The following is a 16419-nucleotide window of genomic DNA, read 5'->3' on the forward strand; positions in this document are numbered from 1 at the left end:
TATTGCTGTGTTCTAGAGAGGAATTGACTTCATGTTTCATATAGTGGTATGCCAGACTAAACTTAGAAATAATAAATATTCTTTTAGATTAGTAAAATAAAATTTAGTCATAGAATAGGACGACAAATGACCATTGTAAATGAAATTGATCCTCTTATTTTACTGTTTTTTTTTCTCTTTAAATGTTTTTCTGTTTAAACTGGGTCTATGGATAAATTTAATCTATGTTAAATGATTTTTTTAAATCTGTTTTTATTTTTATTGTAAATTAAACTCTCTGCCCAATGTGGGGATCTAGCTCACAACCCCAAGATCTAGAGTTGGATCCTTTAACACCTAAGCCAGCCAGGCACCCATATATGAAATGTTTTCAGTGGAAATTCTGACAGTAGTATATGATGTCATTTTAAACATTTGAAGGTTTTGCTTTTTTAAAAATTCTTTTTCTAATGTTTTATTTATTTCTGAGAGAGAGAGAGAGAGATAGCGTGAGCAGAGGAGGGTCCAGGAGAGAGGGAGACACAGAATTGGAAGCAGGCTCCAGGCTCTGAGCTGGCTTGAACACAGAGCCTGATGCGGGGCTTGAACCCATGAACCGTGAGATTATGACCTGAGCCAAAGTCGGACGCTTAACTGACTGAGCCACCCAGGTGCCCCTTGAAGAAAACGTTTTGCTTTTATAATGCTATGGCAACTCCTAATTAGCTCCATTATACTCTGAACACTTCAAAAGGATCTGGCTTGTGGCAAGCAAGATTGATTTCATTAATTATCTTGCTTTTTTTCTTCTGGAACATACCTTATCTATTTTTATTAAATTTATTTATTTTGAGAGAGACAGAGCATGAGTAGGGGAAGGGCATAGAAAGAGGGAAAGGGTGAGAGAGAGGGAGACAGAGAATCCCAAGCAGGCTCTGCACCATCAGCGCACAGCCTGATGTGAGGCTCGAATTCACGAAACCGCAAGAACATGACCTAAGCCAAAACTGAGGGTTGCATGCTTAACCGACTGAGCCACTCAGGCTCTTCTACCTTATCTATTTTCATAAAGAATGAATTGGGGATCCAGAATATAGTAATTCTCCTTTTGATTTCTTAATCCCAGAGATTCTGGAAAGACAGGTGAGCATCATACCACTTTTTACTCAGTGAGCAGTGGAGAACTCCTCCTGGATTATTACAGAATGTACTTAAAAAAAAATTTTTTTTTAATGTTTACTTATTTTTTTTTTTAAATTTTCTTTTTTTTTCATGTTTATTTATTTTTCAGACAGACAGAGCATGAGTGCAGGGGGTGGGAGTGGGCAGAGAGAGATGGAGAGACAGAATTCCAAGCAGGCTCCAGTCCCTGAGCTGTCAGCACAGAGCCTGATGTGGGGTTTGAACTCATGAGCTGTGAGATCATGACCTGAGCCAAAGTCAGACGCTTAACCAACTGAGCCACCCAGGTGCCCCCAATGTTTTACTTATTTTTGAGGGAGAGAGACAGAATGCGAGTGAGGGAGGGACAGAGAGAGAGGGAGACACAGAATCTGAAGCAGGCTCCAGGCTTTGAAGTGTCAGCACAGAGTCCTATGCTGGGCTTGAACACACTAACTGTGAGATCATGACCTGAGCCAAAGTCGGATGCTTAACCTGACTGAGCCACCCAGGCGCCCCATAGAATGTATTTTTTTTTAATGTTTATTTTATTTATTTTTGAGAGTGAGAGAGAGACAGGATCCAAAGCAGGCTCTGAGCTGCCAATGCACAACCCAATGTGGGGCTCAAACTCACATATTGTGAAATCATGATCCAAGCTAAGTAGAACACTCAACCGATTGAGCCACCCAGGTGCCCAGAATGTACTTCTTTATTTTATTTTTTTATTAAAAAAAAATTTTTTTTTAATGTTTTACTTATTTCTGAGAGAGAGAGAGACAGTGTGAGCAGAGGAGGGTCAGAGAGAGAGGGAGGCACAGAATCTGAAGCAGGCTCCAAGCTCTGAGCTAGCTGTCAGCACGGTGCTTGATGTGGGGCTCGAACCCACGAACTGTGAGATCATGACCTGAGCCGAAGTCGGACGCTCAACCGACTGAGCCACACAGGCGCCCCCAGAATGTACTTCTTAAGAGTAAACTGACAGCGCCTGGGTGGCTCAGTCAGTTAAGTGTCTAACTTTGGCTCAGGTCATGATCTCACAGTTTGTGAGTTAGAGCCCTGTGTCGGGCTCTGCGCTGACATTTTAAAAAATTAAAAAAGAGTAAATTGCCATTGTACTTTTATGTCATCATAAATTAAAATTAAACTTTTAACATTTAATGTTTAAGATTTAAACAAAGTTAACTCTTTTTTCTATTTAGCTGTTAAGCAAAAAAATAAAAACCTTAAAGCTGTAAAGAAAAATGGTAAACAGAAGAAAATGAAACGAAAATGGCCCGGCACTGGACACAAAGGATCCAACGCTTCACTGAAGAACGGTGGCGCACAGGAGCAGGTACAAGAGTGTAGGCATGTGGGAGGGCACCTACGTGCTGCAGGATACGGATCTTGTACGTCAGTGGCAAGCCACAAAATGAGGGTTCTCTGACGGTGAAAAATCTCCTCTCACCGTTAGTGGGATCTCCACATTCTTCCTTGTCACTGTTGCTGCTCCTTCCCTCTCCCTCATTCGCTGCGAGCACTTGTGTTAAGCGTTGGCACTGAACCTCTTTACCTTAACACGTGCACACAAGTCTCTTGATGTTGCAGTGTTGTACTGCCAGTGGCTGGAAAAGCAGGAGAAGCAGGGCTGAGGTAAAGTAGCCAAGAGAACACTTCAAGTGTCACAGAGTCTTACAGGGTTGCTACTGTTGCAGTTCCTGGTCTCTCAGTTCTTGACGCCCCCTTGAAATAAAAAATGAATATTTCTGAGCATTCGCTTAGAAAACACCCCTTACCTGTGTGGTATTTTGATTTTGCTGTGTAGAAGTTCCTCTTCCTTGGTCTGCAGATGGAATCAGGATAGAGCAGTAAGCGACTCCTCTGGACTCTGCTTTTCTGAGGTGTTTTAAACTAACCTTTTGTTGGTAGACTTGGTCCAGAAGACAAGTGTTAGGGGTGGTAAAATATTAGGAATATCAAATATTATAGGTTGAAACATATTTATATAGGATTTCATATTTTACAAATGAGGAATCTGAAGCCCTGGGGGTTCTGGTATCTGCTTAGTCACAAAGGGCCAGGTCATACCTAGAACTGTATCCCCTGACTCTGTTGGAATTCCCTTCATTTGGGTTATACGGACTCAAATGATTATTCAGCTAATGCTGACAGGCCTTCTACGAGTAACAAACTGTAAACCTGTGTGTTAGAATTTAATAACATAGTCAAATAAAACCAAAGATTTAAACTGACACATATTAGATACATAATTTTGATGGCTTTAAGTGGAAACTTGAGGTTATTACAAAGCAGATCTCATACATGTAGTTAGGTCTCTTCTTTGCATATATTTAATTACTAAAAATGTTCAGAAATTTGCTCGACAGACATTGTGTGTAACCACAGGTTAACATACTAAAATGGTTTATGTTTCTAAAGAGCTAAAATGTATTATGAAATTCCGTTTTTGTTTTTATATAAAAGTCATCTTTTGTTTTTATATCTCTGTTGCCATCTTCAAGGTTATATTTGTTAACTAGAACTGGTTATTATTCTCTGCTCTCACCCAGTGAGCATCTCATTGAACTTGAAGAGTATAATGCTTTTGGTTTGCCTTACGGTCTCCAGTTTTGTCTCTGTTGTTCTAAAGAGCCTTATTCCTAGACTTCGTTTTTTATCAGAAGTAGTAGCATTTTCGTTTTTAAAAATTGTTTATTCAATTTTTAAAAATGAGGGCAAAGTACAATATAATAATTCAGATTGAACAAACACATACAGTGCTGGAATTCTGTTGTCATTGGCAGAACATTTATTTTTTAACTGATGTACAGAAGTCCAAAACTTACACATGTAGGCCAACTTAGAAGAGTTACTTTTTAATGTTTTAAAGGTGGTCAAAATGATTTTGTACAATGGGATAAAATATTTAAATTTACATTTCTCACATTTACTTCTTTGTTTTTGTTTTTGTTCTCAAAGGATGGTAAACCAAAAGAGAAGCAGCAGACTGTGAGGATGAGTCAGGGATTCATCAACCAACATACAGTGGAACGCAAGGGGAAACAAATTTGTAAATATTTTCTTGAAAGGAAATGTATTAAGGTATAAAAACTGCATAAGCTTTAAAAATATACTAAAATGTAAGGTATAACAAAAATGTGCAAGAGCCAACTCCATTTTCCATTGTATACTCTAAAAGGATGCTTGTACATTTTATAACTATTTCCTTCTGGAAAAGGTTCAGTTAGAAGACTTTACTGAAGTATTATTTTATGTTTAAGAAAGATACTTTTTAGGGGCACCTGGGTGGCTCCGTCAGTTAAGCTGCTGATGCTTGATCTTGGCTCAGTTCATGATCTCACAGTTCATGGGATTGAGCCCCAGTGGCAGGGTCTGTGCTGGCAGCGTGGAGGGGTTCTCTCTCTCCCTCTCTTTCTGCCCCTCTCCTGCTCATGTGCAGGCTCTCTCAAAATAAGTAAATAAGCATTTTTTTAAAAAAAGAAGCTTTTAAAAAATACTTTGTTTTAAAAGCGTTTAGGACATAGTAAGATTTTAAGCAGATCTGTGTGGAGTGGTTATAAGATAGCTCATTAAGAATTAGACTGTAGGGGCATCTGAGTGGCTCAGTTGGTTAAGTGCCCAACTTTGGCTCAGGTCATGATTTCACAGTTTGTGGGTTCGAGCCCCATGTTGGGCTCTGTGCTGACAGCTCAGAGCTTGGAACCTGCTTCGGATTTTTTGTCTTCCTCCCCCTGCTCGTCCCCTACTCGTGTTCTGTCTGTCTCTGTCTCTGTCTCAAAAATAAATAAACATTAAAAAATAAATAAAAGAATTAGACTATAGTGCTTCTAAGATTTTTTTCTGGAATCAATTGCTTATTTTAAGATTAGTAGGAACTGAATGACTTAACTGAGAAATAATGGCTTTTCCTTGTTTTTTCCTTTGGCCCAGGGAGACCAGTGTAAATTTGATCATGATGCAGAGATAGAGAAGAAAAAGGAAATGTGTAAGTTTTATGTACAAGGCTATTGTACCAGAGGTGAAAACTGTCTGTATTTGCACAATATCCTTTATCGCAAGATACAATAACTTACTTTTTATAAATATTTACATGAACATTTTATTTATTTATTTTTTTTACATGAACATTTTAAATGTTTAATTTTGAATGAAACCTGTGATTTAGCTATGGCAGAATTATGTTATCCAAGCCCAAATCAGTATCAAAGTGGTTAAACTGTATAGATTTTTTTTTTTTCCCAAGAAAGAAAAGATGGATTCTGTCTCTAGTAATTCTCTCAAATGAAGATTCTTCACTTGGATAGCATAGCAGCAGGTTCATGAAACCCATTCAGCCCCCGGAAAGACTCAGAATTTCTGCTGTGACTTTAACTAATTATATCTAGATTCATATAGATATGTCTGTATGAATATGTGTATATGTATATACACACACACACAGACACACATACAACTACTTTGTTATTATTTTTTTAAATGATTTTCTATTTAAGTAATCTCTATACTCCATGTGGGACTTGAATTTACAACCCTGAGATCAAGAGTAACGTGCTCTACAAATTATGCAGTTAAGATAATGCAGTTTTTTAAAGCAAACCCTTTGAAAATATGCGGTATACTTTGTGATCACTTCAGAATAAATTATGAGTGTTTTGAAAAAAAAAAAAAAAAAAAGAGTAACATGCTCTACCAACTAAGCCAGCTAAGCACCCTCATATGAGTTACTTTGTTTAAAAAAAGGGGGGGGAGCAGGAATTACATCATTTAGGAGTACTTGTTTTTTGTATAATCTTTACTGACTTGTCCCTTAATTTGGAGAATAACCTTAACTCTTCAATACAGATGGTACAGACATGTTGTGAAAACATGGAACATAAACATTTTATGGTACAGCACCTTTGGGTACCACAAAAGTTGTTTTCCTGCAGTCATGCAATACATGGAATCTCAAATACAAACTTGAGTTTTTTTTCTAGAAAACAACATTGAAGTTATTTAAACTGATTCTGTTTGAAATAAACCTAACATATGAAGGATCCAGATTTGTAAAATCTGTCATCACCATTGACCTTACTGCTTCCACCCCAAAAGAATGCCTTAAAAATAATCACACTTCTGGGGTGCTGGGGTGCCTGGGTGGCTCAGTTGGTTAGGCATCCAACTTCAACTCAGGTTATGATCTCACAGTTCAAGCCCCACATCAGGCTTTCTGCTGAGCCTGCTTCACATCCTCTGTCCCCTTCTCTCTCTGCCCCTCTCCTGCTCACTCTCTCTGTTTCTCAAAAAAAACAAAAAAACAAAAAAACTTTAAAAGAATTCATAAAAAATTGATAATCACATTTCTTAAAGTATTTAAAATATACAAACTTATGTCATTGAAACAGACCTATAATTTATAAAAATGGATATGAAGGAAAAGTTTCATGTGATAGCCAATAAGCTTGATTTATTATAATTATCCTAAAATTAGATATTTCATATAATTCAATTAATAATTTATTAGCTCTATTCTAAATAGAGAATTTAGTGTTTCTACTAGGAGGAAAGGCCTTTATATAGGGAAAATAAAGTTAATAAATCACTAACACATTATTTTAGTTGTATTAAAATTGTTCTCTTCCTTAACATTTGGGTTACATGAATATCCTTGCAAGTTTTATCATACAGGAACAAAATGTTATCAGGGTGACTATTGCAAGTTTTCACATGCTCCACTGACTCCTGAAACACAAGAATTGTTGGCCAAAGTAAGTACAACTTTAATTTTTGTTTTTTTTTCTTTTAAGAATATGTTTGAACTAAGGGTGAGAATTTGGAAACATACTGTTCTTCAAAGAGAATCCCTCATAGGTTACCATATGGGATATATTAGGACTGACAATCTTAGAATTTAATTCCATTTAGAAAATTATTTATTTGTGGGGCGCCTGGGTGGCTCAGTCGGTTAAGCTTCTGACTTCGGCTCAGGTCATGATCTCACAGCTCGCGGGCTCAGGGCCCGCATCGGGCTCTGTGCTGATAGCTAAGAGCCTGCAGCCTCTTTTTGATTCTGTGTTTCCCTGTCTCTCTCACTCTGCCCTTCTTGCATTCACGCTCTCTCTCTCTCAAAAATAAATACAACATAAAAAATTTTTTTTAAAAAAAAGGGGTGCCTGGGTGGCTCAGTTGGCTGGGCATTCGACTTCGGCTCAAGTCATGATCTCACGGTCCGTGGGTTCAAGCCCCGCGTCAGGCTTGTGCTGACAGCAAGCTTACAGCCTGGAGCCTGCTTAGGATTCTGTGTCTCCCTCTCTCTCTGACCCTCCCCTGCTTACGTTGTCTCTTACTCTCTCAGAAATAAATAAAAAAATTAAAAAATTTTTTGTTTTAATATTTAAAAAAGAAAATTATTTATTTGTATATATATATATTTTTGTAGCTTAAAGGAAAATGTATATTTATTGCTAGTAATTATACTCATGCAAGCAATAAGTATAAATTGGAATGTTCTTAAAACTTTCAAAGTAGTTAGTAACCTTAGTAGCAAAGCTAATCAAAGGGAAACAAAGCAAATAGGGGAACTAATACTCCTGTTATACTCTTAGAAAGCAAGCTAAGAATCATTGGATGATAAATATTTTAGTTATGTCAAAGCATCCATCAGTAGTTATTTCAAAGTTTTCTTCAAATATTTTTTCAGTTAATGAGGAAAGATAATTGAAAAAATAGTCATTTATGTGACTCCATATGTTAGTTGGAGTCAATGTCTTCAAGTTAAATTGAAATATAAGCGAAAATGAAAGATTCTTCTAGAACCAAGCTATACCATCTTGTAGCAGAAGTTCTCTTTGAGTATGTGCAAATATTAGAAAGTCAAAAGTGCTTATTTCTGGATGTTTTTATGTTGTAAAATATGAAGGCGTACCCTGGAATTAAAAGTCAATTAAGTACCCTACTTAATTTTGTCTCAGGTCATGATCTCATGGTTCCTGAGTACGAGCCCTGCATCAGAATCTGTGCTGATGGCACAGAGTCTGCTTGGGATTCTCTCTTTCCCTCTCTCTCCTGCTCACATGTGCACGTTCTCTCTCTCTGTCTCTGTCTCAAAATAAATAAACTTTAAAAAAAAGTCATACCAAATATTTTGTTATTAGTATGAAATACGTATGGGAAAAAGATAGATGTAAAAGTTATCTTTCACTTGTTCTTAAACTAAGTATTAGGTGATTACTAGGATAAATAGTACTGGAATCATTAGAAAATTACAAGAGCATTATGACGTACCTGAATTTGATATTGATGGATAAAAATGTGTGATTTTTTTCATATTAGGTTTTGGATACTGAAAAGAAGTCATCATGAAAATAAAAGGCATGGAAAAGGTAAAATTAGAATTTAGCACATTTCTTTTTATTTCTCTGAAACACGTCTAGAAATTGGCATGAAAACATAGGACTTTTCCGTTTTCTAGAATAGAAATCTCTTTCTTTCTCCTCCCCTGCTAAAAAATTATAAAATATTTGTTAACATGTACATAAATATGTATCTCCATCTCCTTGGACCTGCTTCCCTCTCTTTGTTACTATCTTTTGTATTTCTTTCTTCCCTTTTGTTTCTGTGTAGATTTACCAAGGTATATGATTCACTAAATAGCATATTTAGTTTTGCTTGTATTTGGGTTTTATTTAAACAGTTTGGGTTTTTTTTTTAAGGCTTATTTATTTTGAGAGAGAGCGTGAGCACAAGAGCAACCATGTGGGGAGGGGCAGAGAGAGGAAGAGAGAGAGAATCCCAAGCAGGCTCTGGGTTGTCAGCACAAAGCCTGATGGGCTCAATCTCATGAACTCTGAGATCGTGTCCTGAACCGAAATCAAGAGTTGGATGCTTAACCTACGGAGCTACCGAGGCTCCCCACCAGTTTGGATTTTTTTTTAAACAATAAATATTCTGTGTATTTATTGGTTTCTTGGTATTTTCACTCAACATTATGCTTTTATGATTCATTCATGTAGATCCACATAGCTCTTATTCATTAATTTATACTTTTATATAGCATTTCATTCTATAAATATGTTAACATTTATTGGCATTCTACTACTGATAGACATTTAGGTTATTTTCAATATTTTAAATATAAAGTGTTGCTAATAGTATATAATAAATAATTTAATATAAATGTTTTTTGACATAAATATGTGTGAGTTATCCTGGATATAAGCCAAGGAGTAGAATTGTATCATCTTAAAATTTTAAAATAATACTAATCTTGTCCAAAGTAGTTAAAATGTTTATATTCCCATTGACTGTGTAAAAGAATTCCTGTTGCTCTATACTTGCCAATACTTTGTATTGTCAAGACTTTATTTTTTTTTTTTTTACCAGTTTATTGGGCATAAAAGTGATGTCACATAGCTTTATTTTCCTGAAGTTCAGCATCTTCTTATGCTTGCTAGCTTTTTAGTTTCATCTTTGGTGAAATGCCGGTTAGTGTTTTTTTGCTTACATTTCTGTTGGACTGACTGTCCTTTATAAATTGATTTTACATACTCCTGATGTAATCCTTTGTGAGGTATGTGTGGCAGGTCTTCTCCCACTTTGTAAGCTGTCTTTTCACTTTTTCTGAGGTGCCTTTGTGAGCAGAATTGCTTATTTTGGCCATTTTAAGTTTTGGGGTTTTGCTTTTTACATTTATTTTTTACTCCATTGGAAAAGGTATCTGGTAACAGTTGCTACCTTAATGGTGTTAACCACAATCTTCTCAGCATGTAAAAATAAACATTTCTTTTTTTCTCTGCGTCTGCAGATTGGCTGGGAATAGGCTGATCTAGGCTGGCCTTGGCTGGCTTGGCTCTGCTTCTTAAAGCAGGTTGACTAGGTTAGTTCTGGCCCATGTTTGTCTCAGTCTCCTCCTGGGACCAGTGGGCTACCTAGGATGTGTTCTTCTCATGGCCTTGGCAGAATCTCAAGGCTGTTTGCATCACATTTACACACAACCCATTGGCCAGAGTAAGATACATAGCCAAGCCCGAAGTTGGAAAGTTCGGGAAGTACACCGTACTTGTAGTTTCCATGTGGGAGGAGCTGCTAAATTACATGAAAAAGAGAGTGGCTGTGGCTAGCGGGAGATGAGAAGAATTAAAACTGTTTCTTTTTTAATGGTATTTAGTAGGGACCTTATTTTCCCTCCCTTTGTTTATATGGATAAAGGATAAGCAGTCTCTGCACCATTCAACTAAAAACACTGCCCTTTTCCCACTGATCATAATGCCTGCCCCTTCTGGTATCAATAAGGTTCATTTGAACAAAGATCTATTTCTGGGGTATCTGTCTGCTTCATTTTTTTTTCTCCCTCTAATATTCTGTCTTAATTACTGTAGCTTTACTGGATTTTATATATTTTGATAGTTTCTCTAATGCTGTTCTACATAAATGCCTTGCCTGTTTTGGACCCTTTTACTTTGATATAGTTTTCACTTGTTTTCAGTGTAAAATTTAATACTTTTTGATAAATTTAAAGGTTGTGTGACATCACCAAATCCAGTTTTAGAATGTTTTTGACATCCCCAAAAAGATCCCTTATGCCCATTTTCAGTCATTCCCCAAGCCCATCTCCAGTTGTAGGCAACCAGTATCTACTTACTGTTTCTAGATTTGCCTTTTCTGGGCATTTCATATGAACTTAATGTTTCTTTTGTTTCTGACTCTTCATATAGTATGATGTTTTTGAGATTCATTCATGCCTTAGCATAGATCACTTTTATTTTTGTTTTAAAGAAATTTTGGGGGTTTTTATATATTTATATATTTTTTATTTTTAGAGAGAGAGAGTGTGCATGAGTGGGGGAGAAGGGCAGAGAGAGAAAGAGAGAGAGAGAGAGAGAGAGAGAGAGAGAGAGAATCCCATGCGGGCTCCACACAGGGCTTGTTCCCGTGACCCTGGGATCATGACCTAAGCCAAAATCAAGAGTTGAATGCTCAACAACTGAGCCACTCAGGCACCCCAGTTACTACTTTTTATATACATATAATTGCCCCCATTATTCCATTGTATGTTTTGGAGATTCTGGGTCTTACAGTAAATGTATTTTTAAGAACTGCTACATTGTTTCCAAAGTGGCTGCATCATTTTACATTCCAGATAGCAATGTAAGAAGATTCTGGTCTCTCCACATCCTCACTCACACTTGTTACTGTCAGTTGTTTTGATTGTAGCTGTTCTAGTAGGGGTCAGGTGGTATCTCACTAGGCTTGTAATTTGCATTTTTCTAATGATTAATGGTGTTAAGCATCTTTTCAATTGCCATTGGTCAGTTCAGATCTTTACCCGTTATTTAATTGAATCATCTTCTTACTGTTGAGTTGTAAGAATTCTCATATGTTGGATATAAGTCCTTTATGATATATATGATTTGGAAATATCTTGTCCCAATATGTGGTTTTGTCTTTTTTTTCCCAGTTTGTGCTTGTATTTTTACGGCAGTGTCTATTAAAGCATGAACATTTTAATTTTGGCAGTAAGTGTATTTTTTTTAATGGATCATGCATGCTTTTGAGGTTGTATCTAAAAATTCTGTCTAACCCAAGATCACAAGCTTCACCTATATGTTTTCTTCTAAAACTTTTTATAGTTTTAGCTCTTTCATTTATGTCTGTGATTCATTCTGAGTTAATCTTGAGAAAAGTATGGGCTAAGGATCTAAATATTTCTTTTTGCATATAGATATCTGATTGTCCCAGTACCATTTCAAAAAAAAGACTACCCTTTCCCCAGCGAGTTGCCTTGGCACCTTTGTCAGAAATCAATTGACTATAAATGTATGAGTTTCTTTCTGGACTTTCAGTTGTGTTCTATTGCTCTATATGTGTATTCTTATATGTTATGCTCTTTATGTTTATCCTTACATGTTATCACACTGTCTTGTGATAGTGTCTTGTGATACTATAGCTTTCTATTAGGTCTTAAATAAGGAAATAGAAGCTGTCTAGTTTTGTTCATCTTTTCAAAAATTGTTTTGGCTATTTAGTGTCTTTTGCTTTTCCATATAAATTTTAAGACCAGCTTGTAAATTTCTGCAAAAAACCTGTGCTGGGCTTTTGACAGAGATTACATTGATCTGTGGAGAATTGCCATGTTAACTGAATCTTCTGATCTGTGAATATGGAATATATCTCTATTTATTTCCCCAAGTTTTGTAGTTTTCAGTGTATGAGTGTGTGGTTTACATTTTTGTTAAATTTATTTACATCTATTTTTTCCCTCTTTGATGCTCTTGATGAGAGGAATTAAACTTCATTTTTTTAAAAAATGTTTTACTTATTTCTGAGAGAGAGAGACAGCGTGAACAGAGGAGGGTCAGAGAGAGAGGGAGACAGAATCCGAAACAGGCTCCAGGCTCTGAGCTGGCAGCACAGGGCCCGACATGGGGCTCGAACCCACAAACAGTGAGATCGTGACCTGAACCGAAGTCAGACACTTAACCGACTGAGCCACCCAGGCGCCCCTAAACTTCATTTTTGGGGCATACATTCATGATATAGAGAAATAGAATTAATTTTTGTATTTTTTTTTTTTTTTTTAGTTTATTTTTGAGAGAGAGGGAAAGCATGAATAGGGGAGGGGCAAAGAGAGATGGAGACAGACAGAGAAAGAGAGAGAATCCCAAGCAGGCTCCACACTCAGTGTAGAGCTTGATGTTTGGCTCAAACCCACAAACTGTATGATCATGCCCTGAGCCGAAGTTGGACACTTAACTGACTGAGCCACCCGGGCTCCCCTAATCTTTGTATTTTGATCTGTTTGTGTGACTTTGCTGAACTCATTTATTCTCTGTAGAGTGTGTGTGTGTGTTCCTTAGGAATTTCTACATATTATATGAGAATAAAGACAGTTTACTTCTTGCTTTCTAATCTGGTTGCTTTTCCTTTTTCTTGACTGGTCTCACTGGCTAAAATGTCCTATGCAGTGTTAAATAGAAGGAACAGCAGACATCATTGCCTTTTTCCTGATATTAGGCAATAAGCATTTAGTCCTTCACCGTCATGATTTTAGCTGTATGTTTTGCAAAGATGCTCTTCATTGGTTGGAGGAAGTTCCCTTCTATTCCTGTTTTATCGAGAGCTTTTATCATGGATGGGTGTTGGATTTTTGTCAAATGTGTTTTATCCCCCTTTTTTAAAGTTTCTATTTATTTTTTTGAGAGAGAGAGCCTATGTGCATGAGTGGAGAAGGGGCAGAGAGAGAAGGAGAGACAGAATCCTAAGTCTCTGCACTGTCAGCACAGAGCCTGAAACGGGCCTCCATCTCACCAACCGTGAGATCATGACCTGAGCTGCAATCAAGAGTCGGACGCTTAGGCTGACTGAGCCACCTAGGCCTCCCATCAAATGTGTTTTCCCTGTCTACTGAGATATTTTGTCTCCCTCCCCTAGCCCCTCCCCTGCTTCTGCTCTTTCTCTCTCTCAAAATAAATAAATAAACCTAAAAAAAAGAATGTCCTTGATGAAACAGTAAAACGATTAATGTTGTTAAAACCCCAATTCTTGAGTATATGTCTTGTCAATAATCCATATAGTGAAATTGGAAGATGTATAAAGTATTTCTGTATGGTCTGGTATTCTCAAGGAAAAGCATTTATATGCTATTATCTTAATTGTGAGCTGAATTAGCTGCATTTTTTCATGAATGTTTGAAAGAGCAACCGAGGGGCAAACTTTTTTTCAGATAAGGATATTTGGCAGGCAGTTTCTCAAATGAATTAAGTGAGCCTGTTACTTCAGGGAAAATAACTGAAAATATTTGTTATCAATGATAGGATTCTGGCTTTTGAGCAAAAATTGCAATTTTGGAACATTTGATCTGCCTCTTTGAGCTTGAAAGCTTTCCTATAGTTAAAGACTTTTTGGTGAGATTCGTTGGTGATATTAAAGAATGGTGATATTTTAAAATGTCATAAATAATGTATAATAAACCATTTGAAAGATCTGTATAAATTAGTAAGATCATATTTTCCAAATAAATAATGGCTAGTGGTAAAAAATGCATGGGATGCATGGGTTAAACATCCATCTGACCTACAGGATAGACTAACAGGTTTTAATGTAGCAGTACAAAAAGTCCCTTCTTGTGGTTTCAGATTTTACATTGCAACTGGAAATTTGGTTATATTTGCATTTAGTATTTATTTGCCCACCACGTCGTTTTTTAGCTTTTCTGAATAAGTTTTAGCCTTTCTTGTATAATGTGTATAGTTCAGTTTTGTTCTTTGAGCTAAACCAAAAATCCTTTACTTCTTTTGATAAGTGAATTAAGTAAGCCCTTTCACATTATCGAAATGACTGAACGTTTGGGTTAGCTTCTGTCATATTATAGTTACTGTGTAAATTGTTACATTTATGTGTTTTCCCTCTCTATGATGAATTTTCTTTTACTCTTTTATAAATTTTGCTTTATTCATCTCATTTTTATTCTTTGTTATTTTTCCACTTTTATCCAGTAACCCTTATTGTTTACATTCTAATCTATCTTGTCTTTTAATATAGCCTGTATTTTTGACATGATCTCTTTTTTGTATCATTTCTGAGATCAGTCAACTCTTGTTTCATTACGTCTGGTTTTTTCAGTGTTTGTCTTAGGTTTTGAATTTCAGTTCGGGTTTCTTCATATTCTTTTTTTTAATGTTTATTTTTAAGAAAGAGAGAGAGACAGACTGAGTATGAGCAGGGGACGGTCAGAGAGAGAGGTAGACACAGAATCTGAAGCAGGCTCCAGGTTCTGAGCTGTCAGTGCAGAGCTTGAACTCACAAACCATGGGATCATGACCTGAGCCAAAGTCAGACGCTTAACCGACTGAGCCACCCAGGCGCCCCAGGTTTTTTCATATTCTTCAACAGAGATATTTAATTCAGTTTGAATTTTTGTGTTACAGTTTTCTGCTGCTGCATGGTTTTTTGGAGGAAGGGAATAGGGATGGCTAAGTTGGTAATTTTCACCAGCTGATGTGTTTTTGTTTTCTTCCATAGTTTTGTATAGATGAAGAGTGCTTATGTCTACGCCTGTTCAAGACTGTTGATTTGGAGTGGTTTACAAGAGTCCTCATTTAAAGCGCCCTCTTGTGTCATTATGATGTTATGCATCTTCTCTAATTGATGGCAGAGGGGCAGAATCTAGTGTATAAGTGAGGGGATTGGTCTTCACCAAGCTGTTTCCAACCAGTGGAACAGAAAAGGAGCATATATGGCAGAGATGCTGGCTGGTAGGTAAATGTTGTAGTAGTAAATTGCAGAAGTCTTTTCTGATTGAGTTTTGTAGGTAAAATAGGAAGGAAGATTCAGCTGAGTGCAGATGCGTGGAGAGAGACAGGAGATTGAAAAGAGAAAACAGGTTTCTCTAGGAACACATTGGGAAATAGGTGGATAATGACTCTACAGTTAGGTCTTTTCATGTCATTAAATACATTTACAGCATATTTTTAATGGTTGCTCACAATTTTGGTTTATTGTTTAAATTACAGTTTGTGATTTTTTTAAAACTACTTTCCTGTTGTTTCCAGCTTCTCAGTATTTTAAATAAAATGGAACAATGTCTCTTGCTATATCATTCCTAAACTTGGAGTTTTTAACTTTTTTGTTAGGATATAAGAACGGTTATCTTTTTCATTGGTTTATAAACTGTAGTGAGATTGTACATTTGTGTAAAATGTAAATTTTAGAAATGTGATATCTCTGACATAATAGTCGAATACAAAATTCTCCAAGCACAGATAATGAGATTCTAAATATGCACTTGTATAGTGGTACTGATTATTATTAGAACAATACTATGAGCCTGAAACTGTTGTCATCATATTGTTTTATTGCTGGGAAGAATAATAGCATCACTAACTTGCTGGATACACAGAGTACACCAAAGGTAGTGACCGTTCTTAAAGTCCAGTTTGAAAATATAAGTCAGTTATTTTGCTTCTAACCCAATTCTGCTAAAGTAAGAAATGGAGTTGCACATATTTCAAGCAAAGGTTTATCAGACAAGACCTAGGAAAGGAAGAACCCAGGATCGTTCCTGGGCCTTTAGCATAGGAGTCTCTGAGCTAAGAGTGTGTCATCTCTCCATGGCCCCTTCCTATCTGCCAAGTTGATTGGCTCATTCCCTGGCTGTGGCTAGGGAGCAAGACAAGGCAATGCACTAGAAGCTGCTGGAGGAAGTCACAGAGGAAAGAGGTTGAGTTGATACTTCAAAAGGATCCTTTACAAAAGCCTTCAATGATTTAATGAAATTGTGCAAAGGAGTGGTTATATCAC

At 36.6% G+C, this 16419-nt stretch overlaps 1 protein-coding gene across 5 annotated transcripts in view; it reads left to right on the forward strand.

The window, feature by feature from the left end:
- The window catches only part of ZC3H8 (zinc finger CCCH-type containing 8), a 28877-nt gene extending 13164 nt beyond the window's left edge, over positions 1–15713 (forward strand). For 2 of the 5 annotated variants that reach the window (XM_077773434.1, XM_077773438.1), the window contains 6 exons: positions 2343–2476; positions 4102–4224; positions 5074–5185; positions 6781–6890; positions 8455–8504; positions 15142–15713. In XM_077773434.1, coding sequence (XP_077629560.1) covers positions 2343–2476; positions 4102–4224; positions 5074–5185; positions 6781–6890; positions 8455–8484 — 509 coding nt within the window. In that variant the 3' untranslated portion in view covers positions 8485–8504; positions 15142–15713. Of the gene's footprint in view, positions 1–2342; positions 2477–4101; positions 4225–5073; positions 5186–6780; positions 6891–8454; positions 8505–8834; positions 9081–13320; positions 13857–15141 lie in introns of those variants that run through there. The other 3 variants (XM_077773435.1, XM_077773437.1, XM_077773436.1) reach the window with 3 other exon arrangements.
- The last annotated feature ends 706 nt before the right edge of the window (positions 15714–16419 follow it).

Source organism: Crocuta crocuta, unplaced genomic scaffold, assembly GCF_008692635.1.
Source record: "Crocuta crocuta isolate KB4526 unplaced genomic scaffold, BGI_CrCroc_1.0 scaffold67, whole genome shotgun sequence".
NCBI classification, from domain to species: domain Eukaryota; kingdom Metazoa; phylum Chordata; class Mammalia; order Carnivora; family Hyaenidae; genus Crocuta; species Crocuta crocuta.